General features: G+C 38.6%; 1 protein-coding gene across 1 annotated transcript in view; it reads right to left on the minus strand.

Moving 5' to 3' along the window:
* Positions 1–450: 450 nt before the first annotated feature.
* The window catches only part of SMOC2 (SPARC related modular calcium binding 2), a gene marked incomplete at its 5' end in the record, with an annotated part of 76,388 nt that continues 50,174 nt past the window's right edge, over positions 451–26,664 (minus strand). The window contains 4 exons of the mRNA XM_009084689.1: positions 451–1,161; positions 3,923–3,966; positions 7,025–7,299; positions 8,195–8,297. Coding sequence (XP_009082937.1) covers positions 1,138–1,161; positions 3,923–3,966; positions 7,025–7,299; positions 8,195–8,297 — 446 coding nt within the window. The remainder of the gene's footprint in view (positions 1,162–3,922; positions 3,967–7,024; positions 7,300–8,194; positions 8,298–26,664) is intronic.

Consider the following 26,664-nt stretch of genomic DNA (forward strand, 5'->3'; position numbering starts at 1 on the left):
AGTTCTTATTCCCCTCAGAGACACACACACACACAAAAAAAAAAGCATTGGGAGGGAAAATGACAGAGAAGGAACGAAAGCTTGTGAGAACTTCTTCTAGACAGCAAGGAAAGAGCCTCAGGCAGGGCCAATGTGAGTAGCCCCTCTTGATGACAACTGCTTATAATTTGTTCAGCTTTACCTCTACTGGACCTCAAGGCAAGCCAAAATGTTGATGGGGGCAGCCAGGTGTAGGGGAAGAAAAGACTGAACCCTTTGCTTATTCTTCCCTGTCATTTTATAGTAAGATTTACAATTCTGGCCCGTATACACTCTGCTCCTGCTTTGCACTGACCATAGAAACATGCTTTGGGGCCCAGGCTGAACCCGACTGAAGTGACATTATAGTTCACCTTACTCCTTGTTGGTTTGCTGTATTACAACCCAAGTGAAAGCAAGCAGGAGAAAAATCCTACCAAAACTTATAATGGAAGGCACCTCAAAAATGGATAAAAGGATACATATTTCTATAGGCATCCCAAGTAGAATAACTGTTTTTGAATCCATTAGTGGTTGTATTATCATTGTGTGATCTTTGGAAAGCATAATAATTACAATAAAAACAAAATTAAATAAAATACTGCCACCGATGAAAAATCTGTTCAGTTAAAAACTGGAAAACCAAATAAACAGCAATTTACACAATTCTCTCAGTCCTGCAAACCTGAAACATCCAACACTGCTTGGACAAAATTGAGAATACAGTAGACTTTTCAGGATAACTCTACTTAAATGACACTATTAAGAAAAACAAGGCATACTATTGAAACCAAAATACAAAGAATCAGGTTTCTATGCTACTGTTTGCCAAAAAGCTATTTTTTAAAAAATGGTTTAAATGCAAACTTTTACATCTCCAACATGTTTTACATATTTCAGACAACAAAAGAATACACATACATTGTATGTGATAATTTTTCAAAACTAGCCATTACATTTTCACAGATTAAAAAAAGAAGTCTGTTTAAATATTTCATTTCTACAAAGTGAATTTACATTTTTTAAGTACAAAGTGCAAATACTACAGTTGTTTTTATTGCCTTTTGGTGAGGAAATCTCCCACATGTCAAAGAGATCTGCCTTGGATTAGTAAGGTGTTCACCCTTGCTTCTTAGAAACCTGCTGAAAGGAAGTTGGAAAAATTTGCATTATTAATTATGTTTTCAATTAATCAAGTATAAACATCTATCTCTATTTTTCAGCAGTGTCCACATACCACTATTGTAAGGAGTGTTCTACAAAAACATATATGGAGAATAGAGAAATCCCTGCCCTGGAGTCCTTCATAGCATCTATGAACAAAGCAACATCTTTACTGTATCTTACCAGTGGCCCCTTTAAATCTATACCTGTCAAACACACAGTTTTAGCAACTGACTGGGCAAGTCCCTGGTGCAAATATACCTTTCTATGGCATGTGATGTATAAAAAATGGGCTGCTGGCCAAAATCTCATGAAGACCAAGTTTCCTTGCAAATTTTTTGCTAAGTTGCAAAAGATGCTCTGGGTCTCACTGACAGCATGTGTGCATGTACATGTTTGTTGGACAGGGTGGAGCAGAGCAAGGGAAATATACCTGGCAACCACCCCAGTTCTGTCAGACCCATCATGTATGTATTTGACCTCCATTACAGCAATCACAGCTGAGACTCAGTTAGCATATCAGTCTATGTTTCTCCGTCTGCTTTCTTTCTGTAAGCTTGTATGTGCATATACAGATGTGCACATATGTGAAAAACTATATTCAGGAATACATGTCGAAGCACACATAAGCATATATATAACTAACTGCTGTAACTAGTAGAAAACTAGTAACTAGTAGAAAATGAGCTTTAGAGAGTACACCTCCTGAGTGGTGCAAATCTGATCATGCCTTCTTACATGGGTGGTTTCCTCTGAGCAGCTCCTATGCTTTCCAATAACTTCCTTTCAAGTGAGAACTTCTGTGATGAAAGCCATCTTCTGCATTTGCAGCCATGTATTGTTCAAGTATGAAACTGCCAACAGATGGTTTGCTGAGCCAGCCTTAATTTAAGGCTATCATTTGTCAGCAGCAACTCTTACAATAATTGATGCTGAGTGAGCAAAATTATTGGACAAAATTATAAAACATAGATGTTCTCGAACTATTTTATTACAGATTCTGTGAGTCAAGATCATATTATGAGAAAGGGGAGAGGGCTTGTCATGCTTCAAGTGCAATGCACGTGTGCCAGTAATTGCCATTATGTAATTAAAATAACCCCTTTGAATGTCTTTTAGTTCCGACAGGATAATTGTTTTCAGGCTGTCTTGTTTAAAGCATAAGTGATTTATGGGGAAAACTTGAAAAACTAAGACCACAAACATTTGTTTAAACAAACAGAAATTTATCACATCTCTCTAGCTGTAAAAATACTTTATGTTCCATGATAGGAGGTCTCTGGAAGAACTCACAACCAATGCTGAGCTTGCCTTAGGAAGTGTGAACCTAACATCAAACAAATCAGAGAATATAAAAGAATAAATTGAGGAGCAACATTGAGAGGATGATTTCTTGTCTTATGAGGAGGTTCACTTTGGGTTCAATTTCTAACAAATTAATCTAGTTTTATGACAGATGGGAAGACATTTACCACAACTAAGGTTTTGGGATACTTCTAGCCAAATTCTTGTTTTCACATGTGCAGGGTAACCTGAGCTGTTCTTGTAGTATGTTTATATGAACATTTTTTAAACCAATTCATCACTGATGTTTTTGTGGCCATTAATAATTTAATTCCTTTAACTAATACTATAGTGAGGTAAGAATAGTGTGAAGGTGACTCTTCCTAGACCATCCAAATAACTGCCCTTCAGGACCATGCAAAAGTACTAGCAAGGTATGCCAATGTTGTCCAGGAAACTGCATCTTTAGAATTAATGATTATAAAAATGGACACACACAAATGAGAAACCCTTTTTTAACCTCTTTACCTGAGCTTTCACTTGAGTCCCTCCTTTTCAAAGTGTACCTTTCCTTCATTTAAAAACTCTGCTTTTGTGCCTTTTGCAGCTCTGACTAGCTTGAGTAGCCAAACCTCCATGGATGACATACACTGGTGTCATTTGGAGAAACAAAATCAAATCTTTCCAGAAAATTGATGCAAAACCAAATCACAGATTATGTTATCAGGGCACTCAACATTTTAGTTGCTGCAATCCTAACCTGCAGACCTAACCAATTTTAGTTTAAATGTACATTAGCAGAGTGATGCAAATCCTAGACCTTCAGCATAGTTTTGCTCGGTCAGCAAAAGCATTTGAAAGCTGTGACAGCTCTTTTCTCTGCACTAAGATTTTAAAAGGTGTTTAAAGCCATCACATAATAATTCAGTGGTGTTTGTGAAATGTATAGATTTCCACAGGGCACGGGAAGTGCATGGCTTTGTTCACAAAGAGCAACGTCAATCAATATAAGTTTGTGTCTATAGTGTGACACAAAGGAAAACTGACAGAATTCAGTTAAAGCTAAAGGTAAATGAAGATGAAGCAGTGCACATTTAAAAGTGTATGAGAATCCTGTCATTCAGGAGTGCAGAAGTCTCATGAGGGCTCAATTACACTCATCAAATTATCACTAACCTATACATCAATTTACACATTCCTAGAAATAGCCATATGTAAACTTAATCCACTTTGCACATTATGCACATTTACTCTGCACCTGTAATTGACTGATTCAGCTTTCCCCAGGCAGAACTTGAGTCAAAATTTGTTAATTGAGGTGCTGCTCTGCATTTTTCTGGCAATTCTGCAGAATGGCAGATTAATGTATTTTGAACCTGCAATGATAACTGCTAAACCCCCAAGAAGTTCAGCTGGGCAAGGCAGAAATGGAGATCTTGCTCTCCTCACTACTCACCTGCCTGCTGGATGAAGTGCTCTCAGTGTTGGTTTTAGGGGCTGCTAAAGGAGGGAAAAGAGAACATTATAACTATGATTTGCAAGTTATCTGTAGCATCCCCAGGAATCGAAGCCCTCATTCTGAAAAGATATTTTGTAGAGCAGGGTAACTGCACTGAGAAAAAATATTTCAGATCTTTCACTGAAACATCCACTGTTTTCTTTCCTCAGTACAGGTGTTTCTTCTTTCATGAAGCCATATGAAAGCTGAATGACAACATCTCTTGCCAGTCAATCTGTGACATTTACTTAGGAGATTGCATCTATTCAGCACTGAGTGTTTCAAACTTATTAAATCTCTAATGTAGTCTATTATCCCTGGTGGGAACAAAGCATGGACAAGTAAACTGTCTAGAAAGCATTCACTTTGTTTAAATATATTGCACAGAAAGAGCTCTACAAGCCAAAGATATTGTTCACATATAATCTGAAAAACAACAAGATTATCACTGAGTTTTTAAGTTTCTTACGGGCAAAATGTACTAAAAATGTGGAAAAAAAAAACCCCAACATGCTCCATGAATCTTCTGGCCCATACAACTTCACAAGCAAACTTGTGAGGCTAGGGAGGAGCTCGTTATCTTACAGAAGCACAGAATGAAATAGGTTAGAAAAGACCTCTGAGATCACTGAGTCCAACCTATGGCCTAACACCACCATGTCAACTAGACAATGGCACTAAGTGCTACATCCAGTCTTTCCTTAAACACCTTGGGGATGGTGACTCCACCACCTCTCTGCGCAACCCATTCCAATGTCAAATCACACTTTCTGTGATGAAATTCCTCCCAATGTCCAACCTAAACCATTCCCGGTGCAGCTTAAGACTATGTCCTCTCCTCCTGTCACCAGATGCCTGGGAGAAGAGGCCAACCCTCACATGGCTACAACCTCCTTTCAGGCAGTTGTATAGGGTGAGCCTTCTCTTCTCCAGGCTAAACAACTCCAGGTCCCTCAGCCACTCCTCATAGGACTTACTCTCCAGACCCTTCACCATCTTTGTTGCCCTTCTCTGGACTCACTCCACCACCTCAATGTCTTTCCTATTGTGAGGGGCTCAGAACAGGACACAGTACTCAAGGGGAGGCCTCACCAGTGCTGAGTACAGCTGGTGGACCACTTCCCTAGTCCTGCTGGCCACACTATTTCTGATACAGGCCAGGATGCCACCTGGGCACACTGCTGGCTCATGTTCAGACACCATCAACCAGCACCCTGAGGTCCTTCTCCACTGGGCCACTTTCCAATCACTCGGCCCCCAGCCTGTACCACTGCATGGGGTTATTGCAGCCAAAGTGTAGGACCTGGCACTTGGTCTTGAACCTCATACTATTGGGCTCAGCTTATCTATCTAGCCTGTCCAGATCCTACTGCAGAATCATGCTCCTGGAAATCTCTTGGTTTTTCCATGTCAGTTTGCAAGTCAGTGAAGCTGTACTGAGACCAAGCAGAACAAAACAGGACCTCAAAAAATAGTACAGCAACCAAGTCTCACCTTTTCCTAGCAATATAACTCTAGCTGCCAGTGAAGTGGCAATTGATTTCTCTTGTGCAAATGCAAGGATTATCAGAAAGGAAATTTTAATTATCAGTCAGGGGAAACAAAATAGAATAATGATATTCCAGCAAAAGTAATTTTTACTGTTTTGTCCTCGAAACTATGTATTTCTAGTAAAGCAACCCAATGATTTGGTTTAGAACTTTTTTACAACTGAATGACATTAGTTTTTCACTGCCAAAGTTGTAAGATATTTTTTCTTTCCAAAGTTGAATATTCTCATTATTGAATTGATTTTTTTTTGTGTGTGACGATCTGTTAAAATAATCCAGTTAGGGTGGACATAATTTTTGCCTTAGCCAAATCTGGCCTTAGCCAAATCTGTATGTCATATGATTCCATGCATCTTAGAACTTTCATTCCCAAAACAGGCAGTTTATCCTGATCTTTGGGTTTTTTTCTCTGCAATGCATACAGGAAAAAAAATTGATTTTCCTTTCAGTCTTGCTGTTGTTTTCATTTATCTCCTGAGGCAGTGATTTGGGACCCAAATTTCATCTACATTAAGAGACCACGGAGTGCCTGCTGCAGCAGGACAGAAGTGTTTCACTCCCCACATTTATAGCATAAAGGTAACAACAGTCAACCATCTACATACACAATTTTATAACCTACATCACCCAAGTGAAAATTGCAAGGTGTTGTTATTAGCTCCACAAAAAAACCCACAGAAAAAAAAAATCCTGGATTTGACTGATACTTGTTTTGAGAGATCTATTTATGTGAGCCATATATAATTTACTATAATAGCAAAATCTAGAGCTCTCCTGTCTTTCTGCAGTATTCCCTTTCTAGACTTGAATATAACCAGTGGCACCTTTGTTTTACTGTCCTCACTTCCATTTAAGGCATCAGATAAAACAATTTGCCTATGTTAATTGTTCTACAACTTCTTGAACTATGGGGATCTAGTGTTGTCCTTTCCAATTTTTTTTTAGATCTTCCTCATTTTCAGGAATTGTGTGATTGAACTCTGCAGGGACTACTATACTATCTAGTTAGTTGCTCCTCTTTTCACCAGTTTGGCAGTGAGGTAAGGTGTCTATGTATCAGCAGTTGTTCCACCTGTTTGGCAGATGAGTGCATTCCTTACTGTATCTCTAAACCATGTTTGAGAACTGAGAAGTCATTAGAAAGCTCAACCATGTGCTTCCTTCCAGAAATCCAAAAAGCACAGGTGTGATACTTTCACTCATTCAGAACATAGCACTGTCATAACATTAAATTGGTTTTTTGATGACTGTTAATGTTACCATATCCTCTTAGGTTTCCTACTGTAATACATTTAGTGGTCAAGCTCGATGGGAAGTTTTTGATTCTGTTAGAGCAAAGTGATGATTTGGCTACACAGAAGCAACTTTCCTGCCATCTGCACTAAGCAACAGCTGCATTAGCTACAGCCAGGTGTATTCTTTTATTTTGCATAATACTCGTGTATATAAATATCAGACTTCAGCATCTTGGAAGAATTTAGGGAAAAAGACAGATAGAAAAGGCTCTTACTATGGCGTTTCTTTGTTTCTGCTTTACCTTCTTCTTTTGTTACTCCCAAGCAGCCCATTAACTCTTGAACTGACAAGGACTTATCATTGTTCACATCACAGTATTCCACAAACTTCTTCACACATTTTTTGGGCTTTGATTTCTTTCTTAGGAATCTCTTAAATGGCTTGATTTCTTTCTTGCCAATATCACCACTGGAATTTTTATCTAGCTGTTTGAAATACCAGTGGACCACTCTCTCTTCCAGAGTATGATTTGGATCAGGCTCTGAAACCCTGAAACAGGAAAAAAAAAAGAGTTTAGTCTTAATACTGATATATAAACCTCAGTTTTATTTCAGAACAGTTACATCACCATTGGATACATAAACCTCCCTACATTTGGACACTAGCTTCTTGTAGTGAATCCTTTTTTTTCCACTTTGGCCAACTGTATCCTAAATTTTACACTAAGGGTTGGAATCTGCTCTTAGCTAACCCTTTGAAACCAAGTTGTGGTCAGCATCATACTCGGAGAACAGTGCCTTCCCCTTTAATTTCCTGAAACAAAGGAAAGTGAAGAGAGAAATAAGAGAGAAAAAGAGTTTCATAGGCAGCAGATGCACTAAACGTGTAAAGCAACCAACTGAAGTTGACCAACAATCAGTATTGCCAAATACCTAGACTCAAATTACAATCCATGATGGATGTTTTTAGAGACAAAACACCTAAATGTATTGTATTACGGGGTAAGTTATAACAATAAATGCCACCTCCTCTTCAGATGGTAAGCACCTGACCTGCAGATGCCGGCCCAAAGTTTGACAGCACTTATGCATTTTTAATGCTACCTGTGACTGTCAATAGCACTGGTTTATTTTGCAAGCAACTAGGCCAAATATGAATCTGGAAGGCAGCACACAGTCATCAAATAAAGCCTGAGAGAAGAACAAAGACTGTGACACAGTTGTACCAGCAGCTACAATTAAACTCTAAGCTATGCTGCTGAGAATTCATCTAATCAGGTGCATCTGTTTAGTGGACATTGTCCACAGAGGTAACTTTGAAGCAAACTCTCTTAGATAGGTTCTTGGTAATTTGCCCTTTGTGAAGGCTTCTCAAAGCCATCAAACAATTCATTCACCACTGGCAGAATCCTTTTAAAGACACACAAAAAGGATCTGAAACCCACCGGCTAGAAGACAATGATGGATCAGAGACAGCGTGCACCATATCTGTGGACAATGCATCCAAAACACTAGTCAGGAACTCATTCTTCTTGGCCCCAGGACAACCTAGAAAATCAGATTTTTTCCTTTTCTTGTTTCCTGTTTTTTACAACATTCATATTGCAACAATAGTTCAAACTGAGAGACAGATATGACTTCCTGTACACAAATTTCCCTAAATTGTGGACAGGTTCATAACATAATTCAAAGACAAGCATCTACATTCAGCTGTATGTCTGAAACAGAACAGACATAAACAAACAACCTTTTGAACTCAAGCAAGTGGGAATCTGTTTTGCATACCTTGAGTCCCTTTCTTTCCATTTTGGCCATTATTTTTCCTTTAAGATATCTTTAACATGAGGGTCACATTTTGAAAAGAACAGCTTTGAAACAATAGATGTTTGCACAGGACATAGACCATTTGAAGCATGGACTATAAGGCCATAGCACAAGACGTCTTTCAGGTTTCCACTTTTGCTCCTCTGAACTTCCACTGGCTTTCTCACTATGCATTCTTTCAGTGCACTGATTTTCCTCTCTATAAAATGACAGTCACCTTCTCGCTCATTCCCTTTTCTCTTGGACAAGGATTAACTCCCATTCTATGGCACCTAGCCCAATCAGATGCTGCTAGTTGGTACTTTGGTTCATACTGTGGTATTCTATGGTGATGCTAGATCATCCTAATAATTACATTCCCTATGGTACAAAGTTATTCTCTGAAATAAACTGACAGAATGTTTCAGACACATAATACATCAGATAAATATATACTGAAAGATTCCCTCTTTGAGCAGCACAGCTGGAGCAGATAAATTCCTCTGACAAGTGCATGGATGTTGACACATGAAGCTTTGCTTATACAATACACCTGCTTCCTCCCCTCTTCCCTAGAGCCTTGAGCCAAACACCAGGTCTTGCCCTGCCCCTCTAACAGCTGAGTTAAACTCTAGGATGATCCAAGAGCAGTGACATAGGGATAACAAGCTTGAAGCTAGAGCCCATGGAAGGACATTCACTGAGAATTCTGTGCTGGAGGCTACTTACCCACAGTTCTGGTCTTAAGTGAAAAAGGGAAATGCTTTGAAGTGTTGTGGGAAAAGAAAGACTAATCAATCAGCAGGGATTTGTAATTTTATTACACTTCTCAGCAACCTCTGGAGCAGCCAGTAGGACTACCTGAGCCAAAAAGCCTCATCTTGCCCAGCAAATTATTTTTTAATACATGTTGATCCAAGGAAATGAACCTGTGTTATATTAGCCTGTAGCTGTGTTGTAGTAAGAATAGCTCAGCTCTTATGTACAGCAGGAGCACCCACTACTTATTAGTGTCTAAAACATTCATGCAGTTATGAGTTCCCTGTCTCTTATGTGTTTGCCTTTGGCACCAGGGACATTTCATTCCAGTAACTGTAAAATGTGTATAACAGGAACTCACTGAAGCAAGTTTCACTGCACTAAAAGTACACATATGAAACCATTGTCACTCTCTTAGGTATGTTCCTCCTCCCTTAATATTTAACCAGTTGTGTTTTTTCTCCGGTCACAACTGGAAAAAGGAGCCAAAAAAAAAAAAAAAATGAACATGCAAAACAAAACAGTACAACAGCTATGATTATGAGTTTGACTTCAGTGAAGCATGAACTTGAGCTTTCTCTGTAAGGAACAAAAGTGTGAAGGGTGGCAAGAGATTAATAAGGAAGGACAGAAGATTATACCAACACGTTCCTGGCAGCATTCAGTGCATAATTTAAAGATATATTCTCTAGTGCAAAGAGCTCGCTGGTAAGTAAGGCTCAGACACTGCAACCATGTAAGTAAATTGTGCATTGTGATTTAAATGTAGTCACATAACTTTGCAAGCCACAAAAGCACATTTGTCCAGAGATGAGCAGGCAGAGATCAAGCAGTTCCCATGCAGAAGGCACATCCAGTTCTGTTAGCATGCCAATCTGCATGAATCAAGCAACTAAGTCTCTGAGCAACCTACTGAGCCCCGTGCTACATCTTGCTAGCCAAGACACTTGGCCTGTGGACCAGGCCTGGGCCTCTTCAAAGGACAGGTGAAAACATTTTTTAAAAGAAATTTTTGCTGAGGCTCTCCACGTAGACCTATCTTCAATGATGCAAGCTTTGTCCATTTTGTGCTGGAGCTGTATTACCATCATGAGGGAGAATCCTGAATCCTGCTCCAAATATATAATGCAAATTGATAAAGGACTCATAGAAAATGCAGACAATAAGACCTCAGTATGTAACAATGCAGCACAATATGGAGACAAGGCAATTTGATGTTTTTTCTCCATACTTTTTAAAATAGATAATAATGTTAATATCCAATTTGATTTAGGAGCTCCACCTGAATTTTTCATGTTATTTATGAGCCTATTTCTGAAACACCTGGAAGAAACAAAAATCTATGCTTTAGGTAGTTTCCATGGCTGTCCAGGGAGCTACTGAGTGTATATATGCTACAGATGTAGAGATCAAAATCCTGACTTAGCTTGCTATTTATGAGATACAGCTAGGTAGGGGAAAGCATCAACTTCTAAATTCACAAGAAATCATGGGCAGAAAATTCCACAGTTAAAAGCCTGACAATTTTCCCTAAGAATATGAAAGGCTTCTAAATGTGTATTTCATAAAGTTGCAATAGCAGCTGACAGCAACAGAAATCTTCTCAGAAAAGAAAAATTGCTGTTAAAACAAACATGATCGGCTGCTGTGAAACATTCTAAATTATAACTCTACTACTTAATGTAAAATGACACCCAACAAAATCCTCACCAGTTAAATACAGAGAAAATATTCACTTTCTCCCAATTATAATTTTTGCTGACATGTGGGCAATCACATAGCAATTTACCTCACAGTGAAATCTCTGTTCTTTGCAGGTGTTACTAACTCAGAATAATTCTCTGGAGGCTTCATGCTGAACTTTAATTTTCAAAAAACTTGTGGATAACTGGCAACACTGGAGGAGCTTTAGCTTGATTGTAATGAATAATTCACTCTTACTGAGCTAAATACAGGAAGGGAAAGACTACTCTCCCTTATGCTTCTCACTATGGTTTACATGTTTCAGTTTCTTCTTCTGCAGCTGCCTGTCCTATGTGGATTTGACAGTTTACATAAATAATTTGTTGTTAAAAGGTTGAAGTTGAAACCACATGGGGTTAAACTATAGGTTCAGAGATGCAGACTTGAATGTTTGCTTTAAGGATAGTTTTGCCCAGAGTAAACCTTAGACCAACAAATATGTACCACAACTGATGGGAATACACAAACACCTCATTTCAGCTATAATATAAAGGCAATCAAAGAATCGTCATTGTACATTATATATCTCATAGGTACATGTCTCTCTATACATATAATTAATTTTAGTACTGAGGATGGATTTTTGGAGTTAAATCTGTGGGGAGGTTTTCAATAAGCCTTCTAAAATATGCACCCAGGTGTCCTGGAGCTTCCTGCTTGGTTGATAATAATCTATTACTGTCAGTCTTGGAAGATTATCTTTTACAGCACATCTGAAGTCATGGCGAGAACATTTAGTTTGTTTCTGTTAAAATGTGTATACAATGGATAAGATTAACCACTTTAAAAGGGAGTTTACATTAATCTTCCTGCAAGAGAGGAAAGTGTCTTGAGTTAGTCACTCAAGTTATTAAAGGCATGACAACTTCCAATTAGCAAATCTAAAGCTTCTTTTTTATTCTCTGTTTGTTAATATGAACATCAGGCTTAGCAGTGCACTCAAATACAATGACCACTGAAACACCTCTGAAGCCTGTAAATAAGGTTTTGATTTACCAAAAACCAGAATGTTCAGAACTATTCATGCTTCTTTTGCACCTTTGACTTCAATGAAAATTAGTGATATACAGAAGAAAATAATTTCACAAAGTTTTTCAGTGCTACTGGCTAATATTTTTCTTGGGCTTTTATTCTATGCACACATATATGTACAGTTCATGAGTTTATTTCTGTTGATCCACATGAACCACAAGTTTGTGTTTGCCTAGATATGCTGAGGGGCCTCCTCATTTTTTGGAGGATTGCCTGGGCTCTTCATGACTCTATTGACAGAAAAATAAAAGCCCTTCAAACGGCAAGGCTGCAAAGTGAAATTTGTAACACTGATGATGACTAAAAACAATGGTCTCAACAGATGGACTTGATGACCTTAGTGGTCTTTTCCAACCTTAACAATTCTGTGATTCCACGTTCCTATTGCTCATCGCAGTTTCTCCATCACTACAGCTCCTGGCAACCTCTCATAGACAAAAACTGTCTCCCTCTTCATCTCTGTCCTTCAAAGGTTGAGGGCGTTATCATCTCTCCTTGTTAACATCCCTTGAGCATTACCTTTTATAAATTATGTGATATTTTCCTCTTAAATATTCTTACAATTTAAAAGAATTAAGTTAAACTCAGAACCAAATTCTCTTTTATATGCCCTTACCCAAATTTCAGAAATAATGAAATAGACTAGAACAGATGTTAGCTCTAGGGGAGCTATAGATCCATTGCTTTGTAGCCCCAGATCTCTATGTCTTACAGGGAAGAAGTGTTATTTCTTGAGAAGGGCAGAAGCAGATTTCAGTTCTTAACATACATTTAACTTGATTTTTCTTACTGTTTCAAGATTATTTTTATGTTTTAATTTCGATGGGCAGACACATACTAAAGAGTTAACAAAGGATGCTCTCCCAAGGCCCTGCCCTTCAATCCTAGGCATTCATATCATACCAAAGTGCATTGAGTGGGATTTTTTGAACTTGAGCCTGCTGAAATGAGGTGTCTCAGCCATAATAGTTACTTAAGCTCAGTGTAGAGGAACCTGTTCAGAAGGCATTCATCCCAACTAACTGAGAGATATTTTTTCTTAGAATAGGGTAGGATCCACCTTAAAATGGTTCTCTTCTTCCTCATTGAGCAAGGAAGCCCAGATAGCTAACTTATATTCCCAAGCTGTGTAAAACTGCTTGTGATTAATTCTATACATATCTGTTTTATAAATTCATTTAGGCTCAAATGCTCTCTTACTCTTCAGGTAGATGTAGTGGAAAGAAGAGATAATATCCATAGCAGAAACATATAAATATAAACAGCTTTTGCAGGCAACTGAGTGACCAAGACTAGGGCATTTGTTGATAGGAAAAGCAGTTCATTACATTTATTTCAGTTCCTGTATTATTATTGCTAAACAAGAAAATCAGAACATCATAGAATCAACCAGATTGGAAAAGACCTCAAAGATCATCAAGTCCAACCCTAATAAGACAGGCAACGTAAGATGGGTAACTTCTGATTACCGCTTTTTAATTGGTTCAAACTCAAACTGGTTTCAAAGTGAGAGTTTGAAAAGCTTTTGAGAAGTGAATTTCTTGCTGCTAACAGGCCAGTGATGTCACTGTGAGAACAGTCAGGGACAAACCAGCTAGAAAACTGTAATCCTTTCAAAGGCCATTCAAAACTCAAAGCTGAACTTAAAGAAGTCTTTGGATCCTATTTGCCATTCTTAAGCATTCTCTTGTAGACTTTTATCTTTCTAGCTTTTACTGGGAACAGGAAAAACTCAAATGATAAGGAGGTCTTGCCTCTTCGCTGCTTAACTGGACAGAAGGCAGCTGATATTAGGCAGCTGCTGCCTATCCAGCATCCACCCCACTTTTGACGGCCAAAGACATTTCAGCATGTTCAGAAGGATCTGAAATTCTGAGCATTTAGGTTCAGTCTGTGCCAATGTAAACTCCTAACCTTTAGAGGCTTGCTGCCTTATGTTTAACATGACCTGCAATACAGCCATCTAGGTCCAGCTCCAGTGAAAGAAACACAATGTATTTGACTGAAGTGTTGGCACAGTGGCAGAAGTCAATCTTTCCACTGATTAGGACACAGAGAGAAGAGTTTCAAAACTAGAATGGGGCCCAAAAAATGTCAGGAAGAGAAAAACAACTGAGTCATATTTTCAAAGGTTTATACTTCTGCTTTTCATGACTGACTGTCCCTGAGATATACAACAGGTACTTCTGGCTGCAGTAACACTTTCAACAATAGCTTATCAAACTGAAATATTTTGGAATCCAGTTTTATATAGCATGACAGGAATCTGAACCCCCATATTATAACATTGAGAGACTTAACAATTAGCAACCAATATGGCTTAGGGAGTAAAAATGCAGTTATTTTTAGTAGACATTTATTACTTCCCAGTCAACTGTATTTTCTTAATGTTATGTTTCCTCTCAGGAGATGAGTATGAAAAAAACTCCTATCTTTAATTACCTCCATTTAAATATCCATTGAAAAGGAAAAGCTATTACAAAAAATGTATGTTGTTGCAATTATGGAAATGGCCTCACAAATAAGGTGCATAATTCTGGTCTCCTGCTGGAAAAATTGAACTATGGGGACTTGCCTTAGTGAAGATGTTTTTTACATTACTTAATTAATCTAAGAAGCCTGCTTCTTGGAAATGTTCATGAAAAACAGTCTGTTCTGCATAGTGATGTTGATTTTAACCTTTCTGGATAACTCTTATTAAGACTTTTACTGCTGGAAGCATCAGCTGAAAATCCCAAAAGCATGTACTCTCATCTAAAACCACAAAAAAAGCTCTTTATTCAGACACATAACCAATGGTCATTAAATCAAAAAAGATGAAGGAAATTCAGAGCTCTTGGGGCAGCAGCACACATTTATGTGAGAGCAATTTTCAAAGAGTCCCCGCAAACAGAGTTGCACCAGGTTTACAGAGAGAAGAGCAGAACCTTCATGACAGTCTGTGGTTATTACTCAGTCATAACATGGGATGGATGGAGACGTAAGGCTAGCACTCCTTAAAGATACATTTCTGTCCCTCAAAGAGCATTACATACATGATGGGTTTTTTTCAAATACATCTTTGAAGCACTGCACATTTGTTGCTGCTTTTTAAAAATCCAATGTAGATGGTACAGAGCAGCCACAACCTGTGGCACACAAATGAAGCACTCCACAAATGCAGTAACTTGGTGTCTCTTGATCCTGGAAATAAAAACAGTGGCAGAACCACCAGTTGCAACGCTAAGTCACTGCTACCAGGACACAAAGCATATTGCTGGACGGTGTAGGATAAGCTGGAAAAAATAAAAGATGGAGAAGCGAGAAGCAGAAGGGAGGCAGAAGATCTGGCTACATTACAAGCAGTCAGGTGAAGTATCAGAAACTACCTATGGTTTGTTTTGCTTATACAGAGACCTACAAGCACTGAACTTCAATTAGGAGACAAATTTTTGTCAGTATTATCTGATTATTTTTTCTCCCTCATACACCTGTCAAGTGAAAGATTTAGAAATCAGATTTCCAACACAGAGGGGAGCTAGACTTAATAATGGCAGGCAGGCATGGCTATTTCTTGGAACATTAACTATATACTGAATTTCTACTTGGAATGAATCTTTACAGCAGTGTTTAAAAGAGGTTTATAAAATGGAAATTCTGGAAGTAACTGAAGTGAAACAAGACTCAGCAAGAACTACTAAAGCATTACTTGAACACTGTGGAATGAACCAGTCCTTGGAAACCTGGCATCACGAAAATCTCCCTTTCTCTTTATGTAGTATTTAACTTGGGATCTGCAGTTGTGTTACCTTCCTGGACACTTTCCATTAAACGTGATAGCTTTCCTTACAAATACTATTTCAAATCTCACTGGCTTATTCTTTACTAAATAAAAAAAAAGCTGTAAAATGACTAATATAAAACATAAATACAACCTTTCAATTTCTCAGTATGAAACCTTTACAAGGCATGACATTATGCAAGAATGAAACGCTTTTATTTCCTACTGAAGGAGGTGAGCATACTGCGGCAGACTGAAGGCCCAGACCTTAATAATCAGACACTATTCATTTAATTTAAAGATGATAGTCCATTCCTAATTCACCATTACCCAGTTCACTTTTCCAGGGTTCGCAGATAACTCTGTTGCTATAGCAGGTTCTCAAACTAACCTTCTTTGCAAACAGACATCTATTTGGAACACATTCCCCAAGTCAAATATTGTACTGTGTACCTCATTAAACCACAGTAAACTAATGTTCAAGTAATGATCTTGATTTAATCCCACAAAAAAGCAGAGCAATTGAGAGTTAATCACACCACCCTTAATTAGCAATTTACAGTAGTCACTGAGGAAATTAACACATCCCACTTGGTAGCAAAGATCCTGCAATGACAGAAGCACAATGGAGCAAATTAAAGATGGAGATTAATATAATTATGGTTCTAAAGTGTCTGCCAGGAAGGATGCAATGCAGCTGACTTCATGTAAAATAGTTTACAGTGTGTGGTTTGATTACAAAGTGCCTTGGGTCATTTTACAGCAGGGAGATCCAATTCCATGATAGCACTCCATTAAGGATTATGAGGATGGTTTCCTCACTGGACCACTACATCATATGCTAGTTTCATTGTGTACAGTGTGGTCTATTTCCCTTGTGTGCTGCACGTCCAGCATCGGGTCAGGAATCCAACTAAGAATATCCTGCAGCCATGCCAAGGCCTGGATTTCCTTGCATTTGTGCAAAAGCTCACCCTGTCAACTTCAGCAGATGTTGTGGAGTTTAATGCTTACCAGCTTTCCCAGAGTCAGTCACTTGGTATTAACAGGTAATATCTGAAAGGGCTGAGGAGAGAGGCTATTGAAAAGTGAAAACCAGCTCAGGCTTGCTGACCATGGGACTCAAGAGAAAACAAAGAGATGAAGAAACACCCTATAATACCCCTCCAGCAGTCAGGTGTGGTCTGAAAAAAAACATGACCCCATGTTATATACAAGCTGACATGACAAGGCATGCTGCAAGATTGAGCATGTGTACAGGATTCTGGAAGTGTGTGCATCCGATTTCTGGAGCAGGCCATGGAATCTCATTTGTTGATAACACAGCAACACAAGGGAGGTTCTCATGCATCTTAATCTATGCCCCTGAGTGAGTGGAGAGAGATGGAAACAAGGCATCACATTATATCATTTTGCCCTAGGTATTGCAGGGGATAGGGGGAAATATCTGAGTGTACAACAGCAGCATCCCTAAAGCTCATACCCAACAAAAGTGAGTCCCTCTTGTGCATGTATAATAACCTGATTTCCAGCCATGCATTTTGCAACAGTCAGTGCTTGTCTGTTGGTGAATGGAACTGAAATAATGATTCTGGTTGTAATTCATACACACCACATTTCCATTCTAACTCTACTGTGAATAATTCTGTGGTACAAATATGCATACTCTTATGCTGATTTAGTAAACAGTGGTAATTCTTCATGTCAAGTGAATGAATGCAAAGAACCGTTATTCAAAACTAGAGGTCCATGCTCCATACCTGGAGATACTCAACACAGACACAGACTTTCAGTCCTTGGACTTCACATGACTAGAGCAAAGAAGCCCTCCACAGGCAGCTATAAAAGGGTTCACACGACAGATTGTCAAAAATCAGTAAGAGGTTTACTACTAGTTAAAATCAGAAGGCAAAAGAGAAGGCAGTGAGAAAAAACCCCACACCTTAAACCTTTAAAAATGCCTGGGATTAGATTAAGAAATTCAATATGTGTTTGTGGATTGGAAGGACTAGATAAACTGTTAAAACCCATCCACCACTTCCATCAACTGATATAAGCACATTCACAGAGGATTTTTCGGCAAGGTTCAAACTATGTTTGTCATTGGAAAGGCTAAAAGCTTAAGCCAGAACAATTTCTTCGTGGAAAGCAGAAGGATATGAACATATGGTAAGAGCAGTGAAAGAAGGAAAAGAGCATGGCAATTGCAAAGAACCAGGTGGAAAATCAAGGGAGAGGAGGGAGGCATGGAAACCAGTGGAGAAAAAAAGCTGCTTGAAGTTTCAAGCAAACTGACAGGGACAGCCTGTGCTCTGACACAGACACATCAGACAGCACTGACACTGACAGAATATTAATCTTCCTCCCTCATTCTCCTCCAAACAAAACTGTGGTTCACTGAGATAGCTCTAGCATTCACATGAACTGCCTTCTGTTGGTTTTGTTTTCTCTGCTTCTGCCAAAGCCATGTGGATAACACGGCTGAATCTCTGCATCTTTAGCTGCATTTGTGGGGACAGAGGGGTTTTTTATCTTCCTACTGCTTCTGGCACTCTATATGTGACCATGAAGTAGCTCTCTCTAGGCCAGGCCAGGAAACAACAATTCCACCATATGGAAATAGTCAGGATTGGGTAGTTTAGATTTTACTCTGGTGCAGAATGATCTTTTTAATGCTTTTTTTTTTTTGCTTTTTTTTTTTTTAAAAACAAAGCACCCCATCTCATCTTGGCCAAATAGCTTGGTGATGAGGGCACACAGCTGAGATGGAGGAGACTGAGGTTCAACTCCCTGATCCAAACCAGACAGAGCAGGAAGTTGAAACCTGGCTTGCTGTTATCCCAGCAGAGTACCTTAATCTCTGACACTAGAGAGCTAGGTTTGTCTGGTTTGGATCAAGGATTTGAACCTAGGTCCTTTGCTCTTCAGCTGAGTACTCTAATCATCAAGCTATTGTGTGTCCACAGAAGGGTTCCTTTTGTTGTGAGCAAACTATTCAGAACAAAGAGAATGTCAGAAACAACTTCTACTGCTACATTAAATATTTTCTTCAGAAGAATAACAATAGCATCAGACTGGACAGGATGTTCTTTAAGTCATGGCTTAATCCTTCATGGTGTACAGAAATGCAATCAACATTTTCCAAAAAGCCTGGCAAGTGTCTCAACAAGAAGAGTGCTCTCACTAGATCAAATGAATTCATGAGCTTGAAGTATGAGCTTCTGTGCTTTGCTGGATCATGACCATTGCACTTTTCACACTGCAGAGTTGAATTCTCAGTAAATAGATTTTTTTTTGCTTTGCATGTTTTGGACTCAAGGCTTTCTGCCTTACCAAACAACAGAGTTGTGGGAACTGATGCTTACGTAGCATTTTATAATTCTGCCACACTACAAGCCACTGCTTAAACTTTTTTTCAGCTGTGCATATACACTAGAGAAGCCTGCTGTTTGATACAGAAATTCATTAAGTCTGTTAGACTTTCCAGCTTTAAATCCATTCAGTTTAAGACCAAGTATTCAGCTTGTATATTATTCAACGTAAGAGTTTCACTTAGGAGATATAAAAAGGGTATACAATACAAATTCCAGAGGGATAAAGTTGAATTCAGAGCGCAGTGGAAAAACAGGGGAGCTGGAGGGAATCAAACAATCAGACATCATGGCAAAGAGTGAAAAAAAAGAGAAAATATTATTTATCGGGGCAACAAAGAGCACAGGGTACTTCAGTGGTTCTACCTCAATCTGAGTCATATTTCATAGATTCACAGATTGCTGAGGTGTTGGAATATACCCTATAGATCATCTACTCCCAACACCCCCTGCCACGGGCAGGGAACACCTCCCACTAGACCAGGTTGCTCAAGGCTTTATCCAGCCTGGCTTTAAATGCTGCCAGAATTGGGGCACCTGCACCAGTGTCTCACCACCCTCACAGGACAAAAACTTTTTCCTGATATCTAATCTAAATTTCCCCTCCTTCAGTTTGTACCTGTTACCCCTTGTCTTGTCACTGCAGTTCCTAACAAAGAGTCCCTCTCCTACTTTCCTGTAGCCCCTTCAGACACTGGAAGGCTGCTATGAGGTCTCCACTGTGACCTTCTCTTTCTTCAGGCTGAATAGCCCCAAATTCTTCAGCCTGTCTTCACAGGGGAGATGCTCCAATCCTCTTATCAGCTTCGTGGCCTCCTCTGGACTTGCTCCAACAGTTCCATGTTCTTCTTACCTTGAGAGTACTAGAACTGCATGCAGCATTCCAAGTTGGGTCTCACAAGAGCAGAGTAGAGGGGGAGAATCACTTCCTTCAAACTGCTGGCCACACTCCTTTGGATGCAGCCCAGAATTTGATTGGCTTTCTGGGCTGCAAGCACTGGGATTGCCATGGCCCAGATGTAGGACCTTGCACTCTGCTTTGTTGAACTTCATGAGGTTGTCATCAGCCACCTCTCTAGCATGTCAAATTCTCTCTGGATGGCATCCCTTCCCTCCAGCATGCCAACTGCACTACACAACTTGGAGTTGTCAGCGAGCTTGTTGAGGGTGCACTCAATCCCACTGTCCATGTCACTGACAAAGATGTTGAACAGGATCAGCCCCAGCACTGACCCCAGAGGGACACCACTCGTCACTGGCCTCCAAGTGGACAATGAGACGCTGAACATAACTCTCTGAGTGTGAACATCCACCCAGTTCTTTATCCACCAAGTGATCCACCCATCAAATCCATGTCTCACCAATTTAGAGACAACGATGTCATGTGGGACAGTGTCAAACAGTTTGCATATGTGCAGGTAGACGATATCAGTTGCTCTGCCCCTATCCACCAATGCTGTGGCCCCATCATAGAAGGCCACCAAATTTTCCAGGCATTCACAACACAGAGTACAAGCTTCATTTCTGTCACTTTTTTTTCATATTCATGACAAAGGTTTAATTTGTCTAAATTTTAAATAAAAAGGAATTTAGACAACTGAATTAAACCTCTTTCATGAAGAGAGGTTCTCACAGTACCTTCAAAAACATCACCAAACTTTATGCTTAATGACTCAACTTAGTAAAGCACCTAGGACTGAATTGTTCTGATGGAGCAGAATCAATATGATCTACAAATTTCATGGCTATTTAAAGACAGAAACATCTATACAGACAAGGGGAGAGGATTGGAGTTTCAAATTCAAGTTTTACAGTCATTTTTTTGTCACCTTTAGTTAATCTGTTTTCTGGGTTTTTGCTGCATGGAAAGGATCACTTTTCATCTCTCAAGTATTTGAGAGATTCTATTAATGTAACTGATCTGTTTGGAAATGGTTACCAGGAAACTGAAAAAGAATATAACTGTCTAGCTATCAAAACACATTTTAAGAATAAACTGCTCTTCTTTTATGACAGGCATTTATCTGTTGACTCTACTGAAAATATGAGTATAGAATGTCCTCTGCCCTGTATTACAGTATTCTGCTTTATCTGTAAACAGAGATAAATCACAAAGAAGGAAATTGGGGCTTGGGGAGTCAGTATTTTGCTGTTGAAGAAAGGAGTACAAATTTTGGTTTGGTTACAAGCAAATTAACCCAGTTAATCCCTATGTGTCTTCAAATTGCAAATGTTACTAAGGGAAACTGCTGAAGCCAAACATCTGAGAGAGGAAACAAATCTGTGAGGGGAAAACTGACTTAAGCCTGTGCACAGGTTATGAATACTTACTTCAATAAAAAAAAATTGTGAAGAAATACTTTTTCAAAAAAATTATTCTTCAATGTTAGAACTGAAAACAGGCCAATCAATGAGTTCCATCTAAGATATAAGGCATACAACGTACCCTTCTCTTTCTGTGAAGCTATAAGATTTCTGAAATTCACTGTAGAAGGAGGGAAAACTTCAGCATCCACTGCACCCCACAATGAGCTCACTTTCTGTATATCAGCTATATCATTACAGTTAGAGTAAGATCCAGTGGGTCTAATCTGGGTATTTCTCACCCTCCCTCCAGATAACCAGGGTTTGATTTGGAATGAGGAGTCCAAGTTTAATAGACCCATTCAGGTAACAGTTTTATGATAAGAAATGCATGTGTCTCATATTAAAGCAGAGTTTTCTGACCTGCTTCCCAGGGCAACTTTCCTTGGGTGGACTGTAAAGAACCAGAGCACTGTATATCTGTTCACATTCCTCCTTCACCCCCGCCGTCCACAAGAAGTGACTATCAAGTGAAGCCTGCCTGCAAGATGCCCCACAGCCAGATACGAATGAAAGCTAACAACAACAAAGCATTCACTCGAATGCTTAGCTAGGCCTCCAAGCTTAAAACTCAAGCAGCTAAGGAATTTGACAAAACAAGGTTCCACTGTAAAATAAACCATACAGTTTTTGCTCTCCCAGAAGAATCCTGCTTTCCTAAATAACCCTAGCTTCAACAAGCCACCTGCCTATGTCAGGGAAATTAATGAACTTCGAAAGTAAAAAAAGCTCATGATGAACAGCAAGCCCTGTTTGTCTAAACATCAAAATGCCAGCAGCACAGCAGTATGCCTTCTTTTTTACCAAGCCATACAGGGAGCTGTAAATTAAAGCCTGATTCCTGGACCTTACATCTCCAGCCACTGCACTGAGTATTAATCTCTTTCCTTGATTCAGTTGCCAAATTTGCAATAACGTTGTGTGATGCATGCCTGGAACCACGAGTTTAGCTTGAAGAGAACTGTGCACCCTGTTAATACAGGGATCAAAATACCTTAAGAAATCAAATTTTTATAGGAACTTCAAATAAGTGATCTTTTTTGTCATTCCTATTGGATTAAACCTTTCCTATTGACAATCATAGCTAATGAATAAAACATTACATATAAATCCTGGACAGCTCATAGAATTAATGAAATGGGCTTGTAAACATGTGAGACACATATGCTTTGTCTCTGTTTGCCTTGATATTTTTAATCAAGAAGCAGAAACAAGGGAAACAGAAACAGAGCAAAGAATGAAATCAGCATTGTGTCAAAGAAAGTGAACAGTCAAAACAGAGAACATGATTTCAAACAGCTCGTAACAGACTGGCACTTTAGTGTTTGCAAAAAAGATAAACTTTGCTCAGCTTGCAATAGGAAAATATTGAAGTGTCACGGAAAAATTAGTAAAACTTAAAAGAATTCAGAGAACAGAGTTGTTGGGGTTTTTTTAATAAAAGAGACTAGCTTCCTTTGATTCAGTAGGAATCAAATTAAGTTCAGTCAGAGAAACATTTCCTTTCAAGATCTGACATTAGGATTGTATATCTAATATTAATTATTTTTATCTGTAATTTTGGTTCAAATTGATATGGCAATGTCAACGACACTTACAGCATGAACTCCCAATAGGTGCTGTTTATGTAGTTTAGATGATCCCAACCTCTACAGCCCAGCTGGTGTTCTAATTACACTGAAGCACGCTTTGCACAAAGCCGATAGGAAAACTTGGATCCAGCTAAATGATTAAGGAGGAAGGGAGATATTTACCAAAAGCTCCTAATTAACTAAGTGTCCTGGCTTGCCAGAGGGGAAAAAATCTCATACTGTATACAGAAAGTAGCCCTTTGATAGATATACAGCATAAGATGCATCAATCACATTTTTTCAGAAGCAATCTTCCTGCTTTTCTAAGACAAAAGATGCTGAGACACAGTTGTAAGGTCTGTAAAATTAATTTTTCTCTCATGCTTAAGTACACTCCAATCTGTTAATAGGTCTGATTGTGAAGAAAAATAACTATGCACAGGAGAGACAAGAGGGTGAAAAATGTGGCCATTTCTACTGCTGTACATGGCAACCTACCACTCAGTAGCTTTAAGATGCATGGAAATCATTGACAAATGGTGAGTGTTGATAGGCTCAAGGAGTCACAATGCATGTATAGTGAATCTAACATCACCTGAGGCTGTTGGGCTCACCAACACAGCATAGAGTAACTCTTCTCCCCTGGAGTATCATGTCACACAACAAGCTCGAGGCAAACAATGTAAGCACACAAATGTGCCTACAGGAAAGGTGGGCTGGTCAGAGCAGTTCATTCCACTTTTGGCAAGAGAATAGTTGGAAATCCCTGCTGGGTCTCACTGACAGCAAAATATAAAAAGAGCTCATTCATCATATCTCTTCCCCAGCCCAGACTCATGCCTGAGCAAGCTGGCCTCTGCCATGTGTGGAAGGAGTTGATAGTCTCAACTCATCTCAGCGCAGGGGTGCACACAGGTGGTGTCAGCTGAACCTCACACCCTGCAGCCACACCAGAGTCTGGGTTCTGTGCAGTCTCACTCCAGAGGAGAAGAGCAGAGGGAGAGCAACCAATCTCCACTCAGATGTTTGGAGAACAGAGGACATGACAACTTCACTCCAGGCCCCAGCATCCCTTCCCAGGAAAAGTTAGCATGCATGAGAGATACAGGAAAAGTTAATATTCATGAGAGATACCTGGATTGAAATACTGACACTTCTTGAAACCTTCTAACAACCCTTGCTATTGAATCTCACTTATTTCTTCCCTTCTGAAGAAGGGAAAAAAAATATTTTGATTTCAGCCTAAAAAGTAATAAAAATACTAATGAAAATACCAGAGTTCTCTGTATTGAGCTCTTTGCAGTGATTGATAAATATCCTGTCCTAGTTAACAGTGTCCCTTGTACCATTTTAGACCTTAACAACTGATTACAGGGAGGTTATTTTCATTCAAAGCAATGAATTAGAAGCAGAAGTTGAATCGTAGTTTTACAGATTAAATAAAATAAAAATCTTCCTTTAGAGCAGGTAACTGCCAAGCATACAATTACAAAGCTACTTTCTAGCAGTTATCTGTATAACCATCTGGATGATATCAACTATTAGAAGCACTGGCATAATATGTATTTACGTTGTTTTTATTCTTAATACAATGACACTTCACAAACTTTAAATTTTTCATAGCAAAATCACTGTTTTCTTAAATTTGTTTGGTACATTCAACTTTAGTGAGGCCAAAGAAAATTGCAATTTCTTTCCTTTCTAGCAGTTATCTGTATAACCATCTGGATGATATCAACTATTAGAAGCACTGGCATAATATGTATTTACGTTGTTTTTATTCTTAATACAATGACACTTCACAAACTTTAAATTTTTCATAGCAAAATCACTGTTTTCTTAAATTTGTTTGGTACATTCAACTTTAGTGAGGCCAAAGAAAATTGCAATTTCTTTCCTTTATTACAAGCAGCAGGGATAGGATACAGCTCACAGAATGGTTTCAGTTCAATTCAATACATGAGAAAACTCTTTATTGAGAATATATTTTGAACATGTTCGCAAGTGGAAACTGTTTATGACCCTTTCATAGGACAGTGACCTGAGAGGCATAAGACAATTTCCATGTGTATATGTGTATGTCAGTATAAACACAGATTTAAATTTAGTGCTATGGTAGCTATCATATAAATGGTTTAGAGCTACATAAATTAGAAACACATCATTCCTGTGTGGTGAAATTACAAGCTCACAACATCCCAAACAAGCACCAGTAGAAACTCTGAGACACCTTCACAAACCCTATACAAGCACATGCTATTTGGGGAAAAGAGAATCCAAAACTTTCTTGTATAAATATCTTAGAAAATTTTAAGGTATTTTATTAGGAATATTTTTTGCATCCTTCCAGCTCTTTCTTTGATACAGTGAATTCAGCTATACAGATCTCAGAGGGAGATAAAAATTCTAATTCTAACTAATAAAATAATCTTCAAAATAACTTCACATTTATTTTCAACATTCAAAGCCTAAAGGATCAAGTACCAGATATACAAAAAAATTTCCAAGGGTAGAAATACGTGCAGCATATCTTAATGGATATCCAGAAATCTTTTTTTTTTCAGTGGTTCAGAGACCTTGTTTCATGACCATTTGAATGTTATTTCTCTGAACTGAAATTATGGGGATGGAAATCTCCAGCATGCATGAAGAAGTAACTCTTTTCAGTCACCAGTGACTATATTTAGATGAACACATAGGTACAAAACTAATGAAGGTTTTTATCATGCCTTCCTGATTGAAATGTTGAAAATGAGAGAGAAACAGAAATAACAGCAAGTAAGATTGTAGAACTGAATGTCAAATGCAATTAATGGGTTAAATCCAAAATGCAGTATATTTTTTTCACCACCAGATGTATAGTAAATAAAATATAGCTAACTACAAAGTTTAGTATACCAGTCAACAGCTATTCCTAGATTCTGCTTTTTTCTTCTGTGAACAAATCTACCCATCTCTAGTAAACATTTTCCATTATAACTGTGAGTGGCTACAAAGCCTATGAACTCTTTGCTTATCAGTACTTTTCCCCATTACAAAGTTCACAGCACAGAAGAGTCTGTAGTGATTAAGAAGCCAAAAAAAAAGCTGATGAATATTCACTCTGTTCCTTAAATTAATTTGATTCAATAACTTTTGCTTTACATTTAACTATGTTCCAAAGCTAATTTCAAGTTGGATCACTACCAGCAAATCTGGATTATGTACTCAGAGAATCCAAAATTCAGACTCATAAGGATGGATTCTATAACTCTCCAGTTAGGGAACAGGAATAATACCGTGGGACTGAAAAACTCTGACTTTGCACTGGTTCTGAGTGCCTGCATCTCATTTTACAATCAGAGACTACATAGTACACAGAATATCAAGGGTTATGGAACAATCTAAACCTTCATCCTACAAACACGTATGCCTAGGCTTAACTTTACAACCACATGTAAAAGCTCCTTTGATTATAATGGAACTAATCACAAGGAGAATGTGAGTAAGTGTTTGCAGGATCAGGGTTCAGC

Source organism: Acanthisitta chloris, unplaced genomic scaffold, assembly GCF_000695815.1.
Source record: "Acanthisitta chloris isolate BGI_N310 unplaced genomic scaffold, ASM69581v1 scaffold1201, whole genome shotgun sequence".
Taxonomy (NCBI): domain Eukaryota; kingdom Metazoa; phylum Chordata; class Aves; order Passeriformes; family Acanthisittidae; genus Acanthisitta; species Acanthisitta chloris.